Source organism: Nannospalax galili, unplaced genomic scaffold, assembly GCF_000622305.1.
Source record: "Nannospalax galili isolate Female #2095 unplaced genomic scaffold, S.galili_v1.0 scaffold702, whole genome shotgun sequence".
In the NCBI taxonomy this organism is placed as follows: domain Eukaryota; kingdom Metazoa; phylum Chordata; class Mammalia; order Rodentia; family Spalacidae; genus Nannospalax; species Nannospalax galili.
In genome coordinates this window covers 3,092,679-3,113,515 of record NW_008348657.1, presented here as the reverse complement: position 1 = coordinate 3,113,515, position 20,837 = coordinate 3,092,679, and the positions used below count along the sequence as shown (strand labels likewise).

Below are 20,837 nucleotides of genomic sequence, written 5' to 3'. Positions count from 1 at the left end.
GAAAGAAGTTGTCAGAAAAAAGTGATGGGGAGATATGGGAGGAGTTGGAGGGGAGGGATTGGGTGTGGATTTGATCAAAACACCTTATATGCATGTATGAAATTCTCAATAAAGTTTTAAAAAACATTATTTATGAATGACAAAATGAAATCAGACTCCAGTATCACACTGTACTTTAAAGTCAATCCAGTGAACTGTAAACCCAGCAGTGGGCAGATGGAATGTGAAAGCCTGTGGACCCTTGGTCCCCACATCTTTTCCTAGTACCTTTATGATATCAGCATGGGAAAAGACAATTTTAAACAGCTCAGAAATTCAGTTCATTATGATTTCGTGAATTCACAAATTACGATTTTTGATTTATCATTTAAATTATAAAGAAGAGAGGCTTTAAAAAAAACAGGAAGGCATAGAATAAGGAATGATTGCCCAAAGTGAAGAGCCCTAGGGTGCACAGCCCAGTCCCGTAGTTACAACCAAAATGCCCTTCGGAGACTATGGAGCAGCCAGAGTCCACATCCAGAATGCAGCAGGGTTAGTCACTCCGGAAAACAGCTTGGCAGTTTCATAAAAAGTTAAACCCCAACCTACTGTAGCGCTTTTTTTCATACAAGAAAAAAAAGCATCAGAGACATGTTCAAGAATGTTTGCAGTAGATTTATTTGGAATATTCCAAACTGGACATAAGCACAAGTATCTATCCACATATGAATAAGTATACAGTGGTATGGATGATACAGGAAAGAAACAGTCACACACACACACACACACACACACACACACACACACAGGGTTCTTAGTCTCATTCATAAAAGAATTTAATAATAGACTCAAACAGAAGCTTTAGGACAATTTTATTAGAATTTAAGGGAAAATCCTCAGGGCAAATGAGTCATAAATCTCAGCAGCTGCCTTGAAGAGGAGAACAGAGGGAAGAAGGAAAAAGAGTCATGAAGCCATGCTGGTTTAGAGCCCACATGGAAGTCAAACAGACACCCCATGGCAGGGAAGGGAAGGGAGCTTTAGAGAAAAAGAGAGATGTTGGGACAGCCCAAAGAGTTAGGAAAGCATGTTAGAAAAGAGATATGAAGAAGAAAAGGAGAGGTTATGCTTTTCTGAAGAAGTTAGAAAAGTAGGCAAGACTTACAGAGAGCCCACATCTGTGACCAGCCAGGACCACAGGCACTGCACAAAAGGATGGGGATTCTGGGCAGGAAAAATTCAGCATCTAATTAACGTACTAGGTATTCCACCCAACTCTTTAGCATAACTTAGAGTGAACCCACTGTCCTAGGGGTGGTCCCTGACTAGGGGACCTGGCACAACTGGAAAATTGGGTCTTTCCCTAGATCACATATTTTTATACTCTTGACCAGTTTTAAGGTGTTTTTTTGTTTGTTTTGTTTTGTTTGCTACTGTGATATATCCACACAAAGGAATATTACTCAGGAGTAAAAAAGAACAAGCTCTTGATAAGGAAAGCAACCTAGGAAAAAATCTCAGAATTATATTATGTGAAAAAAGTCAGACCAAAAAACAGTACCTGCTTTGATTTCACTTATACAACATTCTGAAAATGAGATCAAATTATAGACAAGCAGTCGATCAGTAGTCCCATGAAGATGGTGTGAAGAGAGGGCAGAACAGGCAATGACTAGAAAGGAAACCTCAGAGTCATGAAACTGTTAAATTAAATTAGCCATTTAAACATTAAATTAACCATAACGGTGATGGTTTTAAGGAGGTATGTGTGTGTCAAAGCTCATCACACAACAGATCTTAAATACATCAGTCATACTTCAGTAAGGGAAAATAAAACATAACGTGAAAGGGAAATGGATAGAAAGAACAGTTTAATAAGTAGAGAAAGACCGTGCGATGATTTGTTTTTATTAGAAGACACCTCACACATCTGACAAGGATCACAGAGTTTGCAGGGGCTGGGGATGTCACTAAGTGAGTAGAGTGCTTGCCTAGCATGCATGAAGCCCTGGGTTGGGTCCTCAGCACTTCATAAACCAGGCATGTAGGCACACCCAGCAGTTTGGAGTTGGAGGCAGGAAGATCAGGAGTTCAAGGTCATCTTCAGCCACAGACTGAGTTCAGAGTCAGTCTGGGCAACTTAAGACCCTGTCAAGAATGAGAGAGAGAGAGAGAGAGAGAGAGAGAGAGAGAGAGAGAGAGAAATTACAGTGGTAATCTAAGATACCACCCAACTGGGGAAAAGAATTCACAGCAATTTGCACCCAATTTTGTTCTTCCTCTAAGAAACTGAGAAAGGCAGCCCCCTCAGGCTCCCCGCCCACAGTGGTGCTGGTGGCCCAGCACTTACCTTCAAATAACAAAATGAGTCATGACACGATTGTAAATCTGAATATTTTGTTAGATGTTAGTCTTTCCTGTAGGTAAACATTTAGCAATTTTGAGTGACATAAATTCATGTCAGTGAAAAATACTTGGGGGAGGGAGAGCTAGACCATAATCCACAGTGTGAAATGTGATAAATCTAAACAGTTCCTCTAGGAAGTACTGGGGTGCTACAAGTGTGGGCCTGACAACAATGCCTGGATCTAAGTGAAGAGCTCTGAGGGAATTCGATAGTCTGAGAACTACCCATTTTTCTAGACTCTGAAATCAGATTTCCCTTGCTGAGGATAAAGCTTAAAGAAATAAAACTGCAGGTTCCTGCTTACCCCAGTCAGCTTTAACTGTCAACTTGGCACAGTCTAGAGTCATCTAACAGGAGAGCATCTAACTCATCATCAGTTGAGGGTTTCCTAGACAAGGGCATATCTGTGGGGGGTTGTCTTGATTGCTCATTGATGAAGGGTCCAGCCCACTGTAGGTGGCACCACTCCTATTTGGGGAGTCCTGGCCATATAAGAAAGGTAGTTGAGCATGCACTTGTGCATGAAGGTGGTTTCCTTCAGTGATAACCTGTAACCAGTAAACTGAAATAAACCCTGTCCTCCCCTAAGTTGCTTTTGGTCAGAGAGTTTTTATCACAGCAAAGGAAAGGAAACTTGAACACTGCCTTATCACTCTTTGATTCCTCCCCAGTTCAGTCCTTGTCCACTTAGGAGAGGACATTCAGAACAGGTTCCGCAGGTCCAGGACATGATGGTGATGGTGTAGGGATTGTGGTCTTTCCCAGAATCCTCCACTGATGTAACCACACCAATCTCATCCACTTCACCCCTGAGATCAGTGTCACCCTCTTCAGTGTCCTCCCCATGTCTTCCCAGTTCTGTATGCTGACACAGACATCGAACTGGCCATGTGACAGGCAAGAAACAATGTCTTGTTTAAGTTAAACACACACACACACACACAAGAAAAGGGAGCTTGGTGTGGTGATGCACACCTGTAATCCCAACACTCAGGAAACATAGGCAAGTTGATCTCTGTGAATTCAAGGCCAGCCTGGTCAACATAGCAAGCCCCAGGCCATGGCTACATAGTGAGACCTTGTCTCAAAAAGACAAAAATCAAACAAACAAACAAAAACCACTACCACAAAAACAGTAACAAAGAAATCAGGAAAAGAAAATAATGGGAGAAGGCTTGATCTTTTGTAGAACTTTCTAGCAGATTAAACAGATAACATCCAAAAGTTAAAGCTAAGAAAAGGAGATATAAACATTGATGATTCAGAAGTATGATCTCTTAAAAAATGATCAGCAATTGTGTCTAACTTTGGTTTTCTCCCTCTAGCCAACTACCTGTAGCAGAAAACCATTCGCAAGTTAACATTTTAATATCTGAATATAACACATGTGCATACTGCATATATATTTAAGTAATTTAGAAGTATTTTTTCCCTTGATCTGACTGGTGAAATAAAACGTAGGATCCAGTATGGTCCAAAGTATAAGAGCAAGGCTTCTGTTTGGTGTCCGCAGGCTGTGTCGTGTTGAAACCTAGGCCACCATGAGATCCCATAGAGACCCTTAGCACTAGCCCTGCTTTGCGAGGCCCTGTGAAATAGGGAATAGTGGGGGGCTCACTGGGGAGCTGGGAAATGCTGGGGAGCTCAGTCAGGAGCTTGGTGGGGAGTGTAGTATGTCTATCTGAGTTTGTGAAAAGGGACTTTATGTCTCTCGTGTGTAGAAACCCGTATTCTTCCCATGGTCATACATGTACACTAATCACTACAAGCACCACCTTTGTCTCTGTCTCCCTGAAATGCCCACCTGGAAGCTAGCAAGAGAACTAGTGAATGGTCCATTTGGGGTGCACCAGTGCGGATATGTTCTGCACAAGGAACAACAGGTGGAGGGTTAGCATCCCACCATCGACTCCCATGGTGATGGCTGCTGAGGGAAGCCATGAAGAGCCAACCTCACAGTTGGTCTTCTCTTTCCAGAAAGAAGTCCTGAAATCAGATCTTGTCATTTGCTCAGCAGCTGCTGTCCTCTCGTTTGCAGTCAGTGCCAGCACCGTGTTCCTGTCCTTACGAGTAGGTTCTTAGTTTTTGTCTTTTCTTCCTGGTGTGGAGTGAGGGCACAGAAAGGCAGAAGAGCCAGGGGTATGGACATGGGACAAGAGGGTTAGGAGTGTACCATATGCTGAAAACTGCATCCAAGAGGGAATTTGGGACACATCCCCTGTGTCAGCTCCCTGGGGAAGTTTTTAGCCCCAAGAGCCATGAAACAGCTATGATTGAGGAGAGTTGGTGTGATAGGCTGAGAGCAGACTCCAGACAGAAGGTGCTATTACAGCAGAGACAGAGGTCGCAGAGGCAAATGGATCATTTGGGCATTTTCAGTGAGAGCAAACAAAAGCGGAGACCAGATGGGCCACTGTCTTGTGGTTCTTACAGACTGTTACATCTCTGTTCACAGCATGGGACACTCACAGTCACGTCTTCCACCAGCTAAGCATGCTGTTCTCTAGCTCTCCTTCTCAGGGAGACTGAGGGTGTCTTGCAGTGGACAGAATTCTCCTGGCCTCTTCCTTCCAGGGGCCATTTCCTCAATGTCTTAGCAGCTCTCAGTACATGAATCCTCTCCCTTAAGAGCGAAGAAGGGGCCTGGAGAGATGGCTCAGTCATGAAAGTGCTTGCTTTCTCGCAAACACAGGGACCTGTTGAGTTCCATCCTCAATACCCACATAAGAAAAACAGACATGATAGAACATGCTTGTAATCCCAGTGGTGGGAAGACAGAGACTGGAGGATCCCCAGGTCTCACTGGCAAGTCAGCCTCGTCTATGTAATGAGTTCCACGCCACTGAGAGACTGTTTCAAACAACGAGGTGAACGACATCTGAGGAGTGGCAGCTGGGGTCATCTTCTGGCCTCCACATGCAAGTTCACACACATGAATATGCACACACATGAACATGCACATGCACATTTTTAAAAAGAGAGAAAGGAAGGGATGATGGTGGCTGTCAGGGGTGATGGTGGATGTCAGGGGTGATGGTGGATGTCAGGGGTGATGGTGGATGTCAGGGATGATGGTGGATGTCAGGGGTGATGGTGGATGTCAGGGGTGATGGTGGATGTCAGGGGTGATGGTGGATGTCAGGGGTGATGGTGGATGTCAGGGGTGATGGTGGATGTCAGGGGTGATGGTGGATGTCAGGGGTGATGGTGGATGTCAGGGGTGATGGTGGATGTCAGGGGTGATGGTGGATGTCAGGGGTGATGGTGGATGTCAGGGGTGATGGTGGATGTCAGGGGTGATGGTGGATGTCAGGGGTGATGGTGGATGTCAGGGATGATGGTGGATGTCAGGGGTGATGGTGGATGTCAGGGGTGATGGTGGATGTCAGGGATGATGGTAGATGTCAGGGGTGATGGTGAATGTCTGGGGTGATGGTGGATGTCAGGGATGATGGTGGATGTCAGGTATGATGGTGGATGTCAGGGGTGATGGTGAATGTCAGGTATGATGGTGGATGTCAGGGGTGATGGTGAATGTCAGGTATGATGGTGGATGTCAGGGGTGATGGTGAATGTCAGGTATGATGGTGGATGTCAGGGGTGATGGTGAATGTCAGGTATGATGGTGGATGTCAGGGGTGATGGTGAATGTCAGGTATGATGGTGGATGTCAGGGGTGATGGTGAATGATGGTGAATGTCAGGGGTGATGGTGAATGTCAGGGGTGATGGTGAATGTCAGGGGTGATGGTGGCTGTCAGGGATGATGGTGGCTGTCAGGTATGATGGTGGATGTCAGGGGTGATGGTGGATGTCAGGTATGATGGTGGATGTCAGGGGTGATGGTGAATGTCAGGGATGATGGTTGGGTATATGTGTTACTCAGGAGCACACACCACTGATCTTGACCTCGTTCTCCTCTTCAGCCTTTCCTCAGCATTGTGCTCTTCGCCTTGGCGGGCTCCGTGGGACTTGTCACCCACCACCTGCTCCCTCAGCTCCGCAAGCACCACCCTTGGATGTGGGTTTCACATCCTGTGCTTAAGAGCAAGGAGTACCAGCAACGAGAAGCAAAAGGTGAGTGCTTCCATCTTGCAAGGGACAAAGGCACGGTAAGCACTCAACTGGGTTCAGGTGTGCCACCCTGTGAGCGTGCTTAATGCCTCAGCACAGCACACTTCAGAGGACATGGGGTGTACTGGGTGTGCTTGCCCATAATGATAAAAAATGAATGTGTTCATACTTTGGAGTATAGGGATTGCCGCAGATAGGCTGGTCAGCCAGATAATAGTGAGGAAGACTAACAAATTAGATGTGTACTCTATGAAAATATTCATTGCTTATACTGGTTTTGTATGAAAATAAACTTCTGTTGTCTATTCTTGAATGTGATGATTCTGATTTATGTTGTACAGATACTAAGAACACTCCTGTACCTTTCTTCGTACTTAACCATTAACTGCCATGCTCTGGACTTCCGAGTTTTCATTAACTAGCCTTGTTTAGGTAGCAGTGGTGCCTGCGTTGGGCTGACTTAGCTATTCCTGTGGGATAAATAGCTTGGCGATTGTGGCAACTTCAAGGACTTTAGATAAGAAACGTTTCTTCTAGGCACCAGGATATAGCTCCATTGGTAGGATGTTTGCTGACCATGTATGAGGAGCTGGGTTCCACCCCAGCACCACATAAACAGGATGTGGTGGTGCATACTTGTTATTCTAGCGCTTAGGATGTAGAGGTAGAGGATCAGAAGTTCAGTGGCATCCTCAGCTATGTAGTTAACTTCAAGGACAGCCTGGGCTACATGAGACCTAGTTCTAAAAAGAAAATAACAAAGTTTATTTTTTTCTAGATAAGGACTCTTGAAAACTTGTCCATGGGTTCTCCTTTCACCCAGCAATTCTCTGCTCTATCTGAATATATGGGCAAATGACTGACTTGTTCCTTTTTTCAGGCATTTCAAGTCATTGGCCACAGTTCATTATTGTCCTGTGCTGCTGGGCCTGCACACAACCATTCAGCCTGCTGTGACCTCTTGGTTATTGTGCATTTTCCAGTTTTTCCTGTTCAGGCACCAGGTGTGTGACAGCATCAAAGTCACTGACTTGAAGAAGGTTCTAGAAGCAGCAACTTGAGTGGCCTAAGGTGACAAAAGGAAAGGAGAGAGTGTAACAAAAAGAAAGAAAGCAGAAGAAGTAGGTATTGAGGGTGCTATGCAGCATGGAGATCCTGCATCAGGGATGGCTCTGGGTGGGGACCAGGACCTTTCTAGTTCACAGACGATCCAAGGGGGAAAAGTGTGGGTAGTGAATGAGGAAGTGTGTCCTAAGCCTTTAGCTTAGGTGGAGAAGTGAAAGTTGGTGACCCAGGCTTCTATTCCCATGGGCCTCCCCAAAGGAAAGCCCAGCTGAAGAATCAAGCTGATATGCTGTTTAGTGTTCTTAACAATTCTGAGTGCTACCAAATGCAAATTATTATCATCTTATAAAAATAACCTGAAGAAGACAGGTTTCTTTTGTAAAAATTCATTTCATGGCTTATAGAGAAAGATCCCAACCCCAGCACGTGCTGACACTGACAGTGGAGGAGCCAGAGGATGAGTTTCTGCAAGAATTCTATGTTGCTGAACTTGTTTTCATGTTTAGTGGTAAAGCTTTTGAAAGACTGATTTGGTGTTTTTAAAGATTACCGTTTTGGTCTCTTTGGTGAGTTGATAATAGAGATTAAAGGTGAAAAGATTTAACCCAGGGAACTGTGTATCTGTCACTCACACACGGGCCTAAGCAGTCTTTAACAGCCCCAGGATACACATCAGAGACCAAACCCAAATGGGATAGAAGGAGCTGAAACAAAAACTGAAGGTGTAAACAACCCATTCATTGATTATAGCAGAAAATTCTCCAAACTAGGGAAAGAATTGCACATCAAACATAAGGGGTATATGAAGGTTTACAGCCGACCCATGTCTCATAAGTTAAGTCTTTCCAATCAGATAATATCTTCATTACACATTGCTGCAACAAAAAACCTGACTGAAGCAACGTGCAGAACTAAGGGTTTATCTTGTGAGGGTTCAGTCCATCGTGGTGGGAAAGCATGGCAGCAGGAGTGTGAGGCAGCTGATCACATTGCGTTTGCAGTCAGGAAGCAGAGAAAGATGAATGCTGGTGCTCAGATCACTTTCTCCTTTTTATTCAGTCCAGGACCCCAGCCTGTGGAATGATGCCATCCACCATTAAGGAGGATCTTCCCACCACAATTAATCTAATCTAGATAATTCCTCACAGACACACCCAGAGACTATCTCCAGGTGATTATAGACACTATCAAGTTGACAATTGATATTAGCCATCACAGATGGATATGTAGATAAACTATAAAAGTACATGGGATCATGGAACCAAGTGCTAGATTGACATCTGGTACATGGGAGTTATCCAGAAGATGTTATTGAATGAACAGATGAATGCCCATCACATTGTAAATTCACAGAAGGAAGGAAGGTTCTCTATGATCTGGTATTGCAGAAAACCCTCTGGCAGTGGAGGGGAGGTCTAAGGATTCATGGGCACCGGTCTGGCTCAGCACTAGGAGATAAGCTGGTTGCTAAGAGACTTAAACTATAATTTTTGTATGCATTAGAATAAATGCATAAGCATTATGTAAATTCTAAAACATGTCAATTAAAAATCTTATTTAAATAGTAATTTTTAAAAATATGTATTAATAATTCACCAATGAGCCCCAAATTTGCAGTTCTCCAATGATATCTACCTCACACTATAATGAAGCTTGTCTCCCTGCCACAGACAGACTGGCTTCTGCGTGTGATAGACATGGCTTGAGGGATGCTGCGTTCTCTAATGTATCTTTCACTTATGTCAAAATAATTCCGTGTTAGAAACCAAATAGAACAAATGGTAATGAAAAGTAGCCGCTGCCTGTCAGTTGTGCCCCCTCCCATCTTTGATTCCTCCTTTCCAGGAAAAAATGTTTCTTCCCCTTTAGATAGTGCCTTTGATTTGCTATAATTCTTCCAAATAATGCTAGCGCATAGTTCTGTGCCTCTGGCATGTCTGATTCACTTATCTATCAACTTAAGAAAGAAGAATTTCACTCTCCTAATCTGGCTGCTCCCCTGGTTTGCTTGGGAGCTTATCTCCCTGTGTCAGGCTCCACAAGACACAGGGCAGCAGCAGGTGACAGCAGTAAGCTGTGTTCTTGCTGCCACAGAAATGGACGAGGCACAGAATATAGTTATCTCTGTTCTAGAACAAGGTTGTAGGAGTTTGGGGGAAGCTGAACTTAAGAGAAAAAAGATTTTGGGGGTTCATGGTTCCAGAGGTTTCAATCCATTGTGGCTGGAAAGGCATGGCAGAGCAAATCGGTCGTGGTGACAGGAGTGTGGGGTGGAGGCTGTTCACTATGGCTGACCAGGAATTGGGCGGTGAGATTGGAACCAGGGGCCAGACATTACCTTCAAAGGACTGCCTCTAATGAACCACTTCCTGCAGCTAGGCCCTATCTCTTGAAGGTTCCACATTCTCCCTAAACAGCACTATCAGGCCAGGCCAAGTGTTCAAACGTGTGCACCTGTGGGAGACAGATAAGATTCAAATATTAACAAGGACATAATTTCATTAGCACTGAACTCATGGAAAAATTGGTGGGATAGTTTGGGGGAAGTGAACAGTTTTTAAGACAACTTTTGGGACTAGATAGATGGCTCAGTGGTTAAGAGTACTGGCTACTCTGACAGAGGACACAGGTTCAATTCCCAGAACCCACATGATGACTAATAACCATCTGTAACTCCAGTTCCAGGGGACTTTGACACCCTCATCTGACCTCATCAGGCATTGCATGACATTGGTGCACTTACATAAATGCAGGCAATACACTCACACACATAAAATAAAAATAATAAATAAAATATATTTTTTATAAAGACAACTTTATCAGATGAATTCTATATGTAGTCAAGATTTAAAATGCTATTAAAATGAATAAAGGAAGAGAGGGAGGGAGGAAGAAAGGAAGGAAGGAAAAAAGGGAGGAAGAGAGAGTGGGAAGGAAGGAGGGAGGGACAGAGGAGGGAAGGAGAAAGAAAACCAGAGAGAGAGAGAGAGAGAGAGAGAGAGAGAGAGAGAGAGAGGAGAGAATGGTGGTGGAGTTCTATCATCTCTTTTGGAGGCAAGAAAAGAAATTTTCTGAACATGACTTCAAACTGAACAGCCACCAAAGAGATAAGGGACATTTTGAACTCCCCAGAAACAGTGAACTCAGATGTGTGATTCCCTTTTGTTATTCCTACTGACTTTTCCTTTTTTGGTAAGCTCACCATGGTGTCAAAACTGATCATACTTACTATGTCAAAAATATAAAATACCTGCCATGTGTCAGGACAATGTGAGATGCAGGGGTCAGGAGGTGAACCCACTGGGAAATCAGCGTACCGTGGCCAGGAGTCTATTCCAACCACACCATGCAGGTAGCCTTGTATAGAAACTTTTCCCCTGGCTTTGTTCTCCCAGGTGACCTCTTTAGTTAAGTCCTTAAATCATCAACGGACCAGCTGTGTGGCCTCCCTTTCAATGGTTGGCTAACAAGAAGAAAGGGCAATGCCACATGTGCCTGGTGAGCAGTGGACAGAGATGGATATTCACCCAGAAGGCCATGTGCATGAGTCATGTTTAAGTTAGAATGATGAGAAATGCTGGAGAGAACCACAGAGTCCTAATTCAGATGGAAGGAAGAGGAGAAGGGCCACTGAACTTTAGAGGAGACACCAAGGAGGCCTTCAGGAACACTCTAAAGTCCACCATTAAAGAAGAGGAAAAAGACCTCCAGGTATGGGATGATCCATGAGAAGCACCAGATGAGAATGATCTTATGGCCTCAAGGCTCAGGGACCACTGAAGAAGAGGAGGCAGAAAAACTGTAAGAGCCAGAGATTGGGGAGGACTGGGTAAAACGCTTCTGCACATGACAGGACCCCTGCACTCATGAGCTCACAGCAGCTATGGCTGCCTGAACAAGACCTGCACAAGATCAAGCCAGTCAACATGCCAGCATGGAGGGGGAAGGGATTCATGGGTCTCTGCCCCTCCCTGAGGAGCTTTTGATATTTAATGTCTGGTTAGGGGAGAAAGAATCTAGGACTGTGGTCCCTGGTAGGTTGACTATGCTCCAGTAGATGGCCCCACACCCATGAGTTTATGGTAGCACAAATTGGACTCTGTGGGCTACTTTTTTTTTTAATGACACGAGAGTGGGATGTGGATAGGGAGGGTAGACCAAAGATGGTTTAGGAGAAGTGAGGGGTAAATAGGATCAAAATGCATTGTATGTGTGTATGAAATTCTCAAAGAAGTAATGAAAGCATTGTATTTTAGTAAAATAATATACTTAGGGAGGAAAAGAGAGATCAAGATTATGAACTTTGGGAGGAAAAGAGAGATCAAGATTATGAACTTTGAGTTTATCCTAAGCAGAATTGAAGGGCTCCAAGCATCACCATAATGTGTGGTCCTTTACTCTGGAAGTGAGGTAGAGATTAAACAATGGCAGGTCTGTGCATCTTTAGCAAGGACTTTACAACCTTAGCTCTGCTCAGACTCAGCAGGAAACAGAGCCAGAAACCCCATCCCTAACAGTGACTGCAGGTGCCAGGGAATGCTACCAGCCTGCACTCCATTCCCCCTCAGTGGGGTCTTTCTACCACAGATGCCTTGGGGTAACCAGGGCTGCTTGATCACCACCCCCCAGAGCAGAAAGCCATAATCTTTTCAGCTTTGATCCCAGTCCGAGATTTTAATCAGTGAAGATTGTCTTCCTGAAGCTACAACCGTCCTGAGGGTTTCTGATTAATTTTTAATTATAGGGAAGGATCTATTGTAGTTGCACAAGAGCCTAAGGAAAACAACCTGAAACCCTTTTTAAAAATTTAAAGCTTTGAATTGCAATGAGTTGTCTATAAACTCGTAAATGGCATCATTATTTTGCATCTTATCACTCAAGGGCCTCATATTCCAGGGGAATGAGAAAGAATAATCCCTCTGTAATGTCTCTTTATGGTCTCTTTGCATGCTGGGAACATTACACAGTGACAGTTATAAAATACAATTGTGAAGTCTTTAGAAAAAAGCTGTACTGTGTATGACTACAGAGACAATTTGGGGGCTGAGGACACGTGTTTATTATATTATTACATTCTCAAGCTTTGCCTTTTATTAGTTTTCTGTGGTTGCCTCAGAAGAAAGAATTTAGTTAAGAATCTGAAATTCTGGGTATAGGATCTTGTTTGAGCATCCTTCTGCATCACTGGTCACCTTTCAATGGCTCCTCCTGCCCCCAACTGTAAATATTCAGTGTGGATGCTCTGGCTTTGGAGCATGCAGCATTGAGGATGAAGCATAGAAGGATGCTAAGACAGCCAAAAACTAAACTGAAATTAATTTTCTATCAATAGCAGGGTGAACGGACCGTGACCTGTCAGCTTGGGAGCTGGGAAACCTCAGATTTGCCTCTATTGTGGGGTTCCCACATAGATGTTGACTCTTCCTCTACACCCCTACCTTGATAGGTGCTGAGAAACCCACCTTGGGAGGGGCCTTTCCCTGATGTGATTTCCCATTACCATCCAGGATGCACACTTGCTGCTGCTAGTGTGTGCTACATGGATGCTTCTGTGCCCTCATCTCTGGGCCACACTGAGAGCTCCAGAGTCTGTCAGTGGAAGGCCTGTGGTGGTTTTGATGCCATTTTCACATCAGCCACTATCAAGTTCATTTCCTTGTTGCATTCCCATAGCACAAAAGAGCTAAATTGGATTCTTGCTCAGTCTGCGTGTGCACGTGTGTGTATATGTTTCTATAAAATAATAAAGATTTTTCAGCATAGGTGTTGATACAAAAACACTACTCTTACAGAGGACCCAGGTTTGATTCCCAGTACCCACATGGTGGCTAACAACCATCTGTAACTCCAGTTCCAGGGGATCCAATACCTTCTTCTGGCTTTCATGGGCACTCCACATATGTGGTACACTTACATAAAGGCAGACAAAACACTCATACATATAGAATTAAAATATGTTTGAAAAAAACACACCACAGCTCTCAGACTTTCATGGTGGTGCACACCTTTAATCCTAGTAATCAGAGGCAGAGGTAGGCAAATCTCTCTGAAATGGAGGCCAGCCTTGTCTACATTGTGAGTCCCTATCTCAAAACAGTAACAAGCCCAGTTCTCACCTCAAAGGAAGCAGGAGATGGTTTATACTGGAGCTGTATATGAGTGTTCATGGCCAGAGAATACAGATTAAAGTTACCCCAAATACCGTGTTCCAAAGTGGTAACTGATTCATGAAGTTTTTTAGCAAAAGAACAAAGAAAATAATAAATCAAGGTATTTTGAAAATACATTGATGGGGACATCAAGTAGCATGAAATCCCTTCTAAGGATCTCAGATGTTATCTGATGACATTGTTAACCTTTGGGTTGATAGAGCTAGGAATCTGTACATTCTATTCTGTATGTATAGAGTGCATGCCTCTGTGTCTTCATGTTCACATATGTATTGGCACACATGTGTGCAAGTGTGTGTATGCACATGGTGAAGACCCAAAGTTGAAGTTGGTGTTTTTCTTGTCAGCTCTTGACTTTGTGACTGAAGCAGGGTCTCTCTATTAAGCCCAGAGCTTGCTGAGCAGCTAGGTAAGGGGATCCCCTGATTCTGCCTCCTGAGGACTGGGATTACACTGGCACTCTAACCTACTAGGCTTTACATGGGTTCTGGGGATTTGAACTCCAGGGTTCATATTTGTATCACAAGGTCTTTATCCACTGAGCCATAACCCCTAAAAAGAATTTTACCTGATACTCAAAAAGATGTTAAATAAAACCAGAGATGGGCAATAATATTTAGGAAGCTAAAGATAACCCAGATAATTTGGTTCTAGGCCTGAAATACCCCAGTCTCCACATTCCCTGGGATTTTCATGAGCCAATTGGCCTTGCGGGTTGTTTAAAAGGTACAGCCCATTTTCTGGGAACTTAGCTCACTGCATGAATGAGTCTGGTTTATTTTCTTTGGGTTGTATTTCTTTCTGAAGAAGTGAGACACAGGACTCTTTCCTAGCTATCACCTTGCTTCTGCTTAGAGATGGGCTGAGCATCTCGGAAGGATCCAGGCACCAGTCATATTTAGGATGCACCTCCTAAAAACCCTCTTTGAGAGTCAGACAATACAATGTTATTGTGATTGGTACTTTCTCCTGTCTGTGACAGAATACTTGGTAGATACAACTTAGGAGGAAGGATTGATTCTGGTTCATAGTTTCAGGGGATTCAGTCTGTCATGAATGGGAAGATATGGCTGCTGGGGCAGCTCACTCTGTGGATGCTGGACTCACCAACTCACTCAGTGATGGAGGGAGCAGTTCACTCTGGACACTGGAGCAGCTCATTCAGTTGTGGAGTGGGGAGCTCACTCCGTGGATACTGGGGCAGCTCAATCTGTGATGGATGGAGCACTTTACTCTGTAGATAATGGAGCAGCTCATTCTGTATTGGAGGGAACAGTTCACTCTGTGAACACCGAGGCAGCTCATTCTGTGATAGAGGGAGCAGTTCACTCTGTGGATACTGGGGCAGATGATTCTGTGGTGGACGGAGTAGTTCACTCTGTGGATACTGGAGCAGCTCATTCTGTGGTGGAGGGAGCAGCTCACTCTGTGGATACTGGAGCAGCTCATTCAGTGGTGGAAGAAATAGTTGACTGTGAATACTGGGGCAGCTTATTCTGTGGTGGGGGAAAAAGTTCACTCTATGGATACTGGAGCAGCCCATTCTATAGTTAAAAGAGCAGTTCACTCTGTGGCGGTGGGAATATCTCACTCTGAGGATATTGGAGCAGCTCCTTCTGTAGTGGAGGGAGCAGTTCACCCTGTAGATATTGGAGCAACGCAATTTGTGGTGGAGAGAGCAGTTCAATCTGTGGCTACTAGAGCATCTCATTCTGTGTGGAGGGAGCAGTTCACTGTGGATACTAGGGTAGCTCTTTCTGTGGTGGAGGAAAGAACTGACTCTGGGAATACTGGGCCTGCTCATTTTGTGGTGGAGGGAGCAGTTTTCTGTGCATACTGGGGCAGCTCTTCCTGTGGTGGAGGGTACAATTCACTCTGTGGATACAGAGGCAGCTTGTTCATTATGGAGGAAGCAGTTCACTGTGGATACTGGAGTAGCTTATTCTATTTTGGAGGGAGCAGTTCACTCTGTGGATACTGAGGCAGCTCTCTCTGTGGTGGAGCAAGCAGTTAACTTGGTAGATTATGGACGAGCTCATTCTGTGGTGGAAGGAGCACTCACTCTGTGGCTACTGGGGCATCTCATTCTGTGGTTAAATAGCAGTTCACTCTGTGGATATTGGAGCAGCTCATTCTGTGGTGGAGGGAACAGTTCACTCAACAGATATTGGAGCAGCTCATTCTGTAGTTAAAAGAGCAATTCACTCTGTGGCAGTGGTAATATCTCACTCCGAGGATACTGGAGCAACTCCTTCTGTGGTGGAGGGAGCAGCTGATTCTGTGGATACTGGAGCAGGTCATTCTGTGGTGGAGGGAGCAGTTGATTCTGTAGATACTGGGGTACCTCGTTCTGTGGTGGAGGGAGGGACTCCTTCTGTGGCTACTGGGGCACCTCGTTCTGTGGTGGAGGGAGGGACCCCTTCTGTGGCTACTGGAGCAGCTCATTCTATGGTGGAGGGAGCAGCTCACTCTTGATACTGGAACAGCTCCTTCTGTGGCGGAGGGAGCAGGTCATTCTTGGATAGTGGAGCACCTCCTTCTGAGGTGTAGAGAGTGGTTCACTCTCTGGCAGTTGGAATAGCTCACTTGACTCTGTGGCAGTGCGAGTAGCTCACTCTGTGGATACTGAATCATCCCATTCACTCTGTAGTGGAAGGAGCTTGCAGCAGGTTCATCACATCTTTGTGGATCAGGAAACTGAGAGGCGCTCTGGCCAAAACCAATAAATATTGCCTTGAAGGGCTATGCCCAGTGACCACTTCTGCTTGATAGGCCACACCTATCAAAGCTTCTCAAAACAGTGCCGCCAGCTGGATACTATGGCTTCAAACACATGAGCCTGTGGGGATATTTCACATTCAAACCACAGCAATTATTAACCAACAAGTCTTCCTGAAGCTAGAACATCTCAAACACATGCCTCAGAGTAGTGTTGGTGGTTTCACATATACATAAGCACACCCAAACACATACATAGACACTTTGACAAATACATAGACATACACACACATATACAGACACATAAACAGAGACACAAACATATACACACTCAGACACATAGATACACATATACATAAACACACATGGAGACACAGACACATAGACAGATACATACACACACCAGACACACACACACATATGCATACACAGATACACACATACACAGAGACACAAACACACACAGATTCACAGTCACATATACAAACATACAGACAAAAACACACATAACACACACAGAGAGACAGACATGGAGTAATACACACAGTCATACACAGATACTCACCTAGGCACACAGAGGCACATACATAAACACACACACACACACACAGATAGAAAGATATACAGGGACATATACATAGACAGACACACACATAGTCACACAGTGTCCTAGTTTGTTTCTCCATTGCTGTGACAAAACACTCTGACCAATACCAATGTGGGAAAGAAAGGGTTTATTTGGCTTACATCTCCTGGGTCACAATTCTTCAGGGAGCCCAAGGTAGGAACTCAGGGCAGGAACCTGGAGGCAGGAGCTGAAGCACAGGCTATGGAGGAACTGGTTACTGGCTTGCTCCTCTGTCCCATGCTTAAGCTGCTTTCTTATACAATATGGGCCCTCCTACATCACTCAACAATCAAGAAAATACCCCACAGGCCACTTCAATGGAGGCAATTCCCTAACTAAGGCTCCCTCAACCCAGGTGTGTCAAGTTGACACTAAAGCTCTCTAGCACACACAGAAACACAGAGACACATAAATAAACACAGGGACACCACGTACACATACAGTTCAGATGGTCAGAGGTTCACCAAGTCATTTCACTCTCAAATATTTGGAAAGTCAGGGATGGTCAATTCGGAGCTTACTGGTGGTTTCTTTTCTCATTGAAATTCATTACTTTTTTTGTTTCTTGGATGAATAAGGGACATTCTCATCAACAACCCATTTTTCTCTTTAAATTTAAAGAATTTTAATATAAATTTAATATAAACTATTTCAGTCCCTCTTAATATGGAAGACACTGACTCAAAATACTTTTATGCTGTTTTTTCAAGTGTTGTAAATTATAGGTACAAAATTAATGTTTACAATTACATTTTCTTTCATAATATATAGCAAAAATCTTTAACAGAAAATACATTTTTTTGAAAAAACAAATATTTTTACATTTTTAATTCCACCACTAAAGGACTATTCTGTACACAATTTGCAGAATAGTTGATGTCTTTAAGATGGATATTTTATAATTTCAGTAAAAAAATATAACATGAAACTGCTGTCACAGATCACTGTAGTAAAAAATGCAAATGCAATACTGTGTCACAGAAGCAATGTGTGTGTGTCCTCTGATATTTTACAAACTTTGTACTAAATTAAATTATACAATTAGAAAAGACCAATAAATCCACTTATTAGTACCACTTTTTTATTTAAAAAATTAGCCATGTCCTTGCCATGTATTAAATATTGTAAAAGGTCCTATCTGAGAGTATATTTAAAAATATACAATCAGTATAAAATAACTTTGTGCTTGGTTGGAAAATGAAAATTGATGCATGTTTTATTTTTGTAACAAACCTTGAATGTAACCTTACTATAAGTTTTTTTTTTTTTAATCTCAAGGAGAAAAAAAAAATCCTCCCGCTTGGGTGGGTGCATTTAGCTTGTAGGATACATGATACATTTTCTATCTTGTTTTTTTAGTTACCCATCATAGATTGGAATTGCTGGTTAGAGTACTGCATGTTATTTAAGCTAAAATTCAAGCCATCCACGAAAGAGTTCTCATTGAACCCTCCATAGGCAGCAAACACATCAAAGGCATTACTGTATTGGAAATGTCTGAGGTTAAGGGGCTGTCACCTGGGAATATTCCATTGGTACCTTGACCCTGCATGGTAGGAAAAATAAATTCCTTGGTATTGGGAGACAGAGCAGAGGTTTCTGCTCCTAAGAACTCACTTTTGTTATTGTGATCAGCAGTTAATCCTTGTTGGCAACAATGGGAAGGGGTCCCCGCCTCCCATCTTGAATCTCTCTTATCTCTTCCCACTGGAAAATATCATTTTCTAAAAGCAAACATGATAAGCTTTAGAAAATCTGCCATGCATTCTCCCGGCCAGATGGTTCTGGGCTTTCCCCCAGCCTCAGTGCTCAATGTTTCCTTTAATGCAGACATATTTCTAATAGCATGCGGATGGCACAGGCTTAGATTTCTCTCCATTTATTTTTCAAAGTTGTCATGTTTCTCTGAATTGGTGACGAATGTTGATGGAACTCTGAAGACTCATTTTCCAAAGCAGGCTGAATTGTTTTGAGGTGATGATCTCTATCTGACAACTGTTATCTCTTATAAATTGAGAAATCAGAAAAAGTAATTTCCTACAGAAAGAAACCTGATTGTATCCTAAGAGAGATTAAACAGGAAATGTTGCTTAATATGATACAGTTGTGGACGTTGGCTAAGCATGGTGGTGTACACATGTGAGGCCAGCCTGGGCTACACAAGACCCTGGCTCAAAAGAAAAACAGAATTCCTTTGGGCCTGCTGTGTGTGTGTGTGTGTGTGTGTGTGTGTGTGTGTGTGTGTGTATTTATCCATGTGTGGTATGGGGCATGTGTGCACCATACCATGGTGCACGTGTGGAGGTCAGAGGACAATCTGGTGATGGTCCTCACTGTCCACCTGTTTGAGACAGGCTGTCATTGTTGCTCATTGCTGTGTACTCCAGGCTACCTGGTCCCAGAGATTCTTCTGTCTCCACCTCCCATTTCCATGTAGGAATGCTGGAAATACATGGTATGTTACTATGTCCATCTTTTATGTGGGTTCTGGAGATCTGGGCTCAGGTCTTCATGATTACAAATACTTCACCCAGCGAGCTGTTCCTCAGCCTCCTGCTTCTGTGATCAAAAACTTCCTCAACTACAAAGGATCATAAGACAATAAACCCCAGCCCTGTGACAGCCATTCTGCTGAACAGCCTGGGTTTCCTTGAAGCACTAAGCTAAATAAGACAATCTACCCTGACAAACTCCAAACAATGGGAGGATTAATATTGAAATGAATAATTATTCCACACTGCTGTGACAGATACTGAAAACATAGGATTGAGTGTGTACAGTGATGGCATGAAGAGGTAATAGCCTTTGCTTTGAAATTGGAGATAATGTGAACAGAAAGCCTGGCTTAGTGTCTGGCAGGTGCCTGGTGGGCACCAGACTTGACAGCATAGCAATGCAGGTTGTTCTCACACAGCCCTGGCCATCATAAGACAGATGTGAACACCTGTCTCACACCACACCTACCTCAATAGCCAGTTCTAGAGAGATTGAACATATAAACCTGAAAGAATGAACCAGAAAGTCTAAGCAGGAAATAAGAAGAAAAACATGGTTATTCAAATCTTTATTTTATGTATTTTTTGCAGAGCTGGGGGTAAAACCCAGGAGCTTTCACACACTGAACAAGAACCCTATCACTGTGCATTATCCTCAGCCCTTTTTGAATTTTAGGTTTTGATTTCTTTTTTAGATAAGGTCTCACTATGTAGTGCAGGCTGGTCTGGAACTCACAGAGATCTACCACCATAGCAGGTCTGAATTTTCAGTTTTGAAGCAGGGTCTAATTAAGTTTCCCAGGTGATCTTGAACTTGTGATCTCCCTTATTTAACCCCTCAAACCTGCGCCACTAAGTTTGGCCATGAACTTTCTCTCTGAAACAATGTAAAAAGATGAGAGAGAGAGAGAGAGAGAGAGAGAGAGAGAGAGAGAGAGAGAGAGAGAGAGAGAGAGAGAGAGAGAGAGAATGAATGAGAATCATATCCTAAATGGGACCCTGAAGACTCATGTGCAGGATGGATAAAGACCCCCCCAAATCAGAAAGTTAAGCACTCACACCCCAGAATAATAGAACCAGGAACCAAGTAACAGACATGAAGAAGCAGTTCATAAGAGTGTGCATCCCAGGGATCAGTAACAGGAAAAGGCACTCAACCACACAAGCCACCAGGGAAATATAAAGCAAAATCATAATATGAAATTTTGAATTCTTTCATTTGTTTTTGCTTTTTGAGACAAGGTCTCACAAAGTAGCCCCAGCAGGCTTGGAACTCCCTCTTTACACCATCCCAGGCTG

The 20,837-nt window shown here is 43.6% G+C and overlaps 1 protein-coding gene across 3 annotated transcripts in view; it reads left to right on the top strand.

Annotated features, from left to right (window-relative positions):
* The window catches only part of Pcnx2 (pecanex 2), a 237,929-nt gene that overhangs the window by 116,467 nt on the left and 100,625 nt on the right, over positions 1-20,837 (top strand). For all 3 annotated transcript variants that reach the window (XM_008845820.3, XM_008845819.3, XM_008845818.3), the window contains 2 exons: positions 4,367-4,459; positions 6,315-6,465. In XM_008845820.3, the coding sequence (XP_008844042.1) occupies positions 4,367-4,459; positions 6,315-6,465 (244 nt within the window). The remainder of the gene's footprint in view (positions 1-4,366; positions 4,460-6,314; positions 6,466-20,837) is intronic.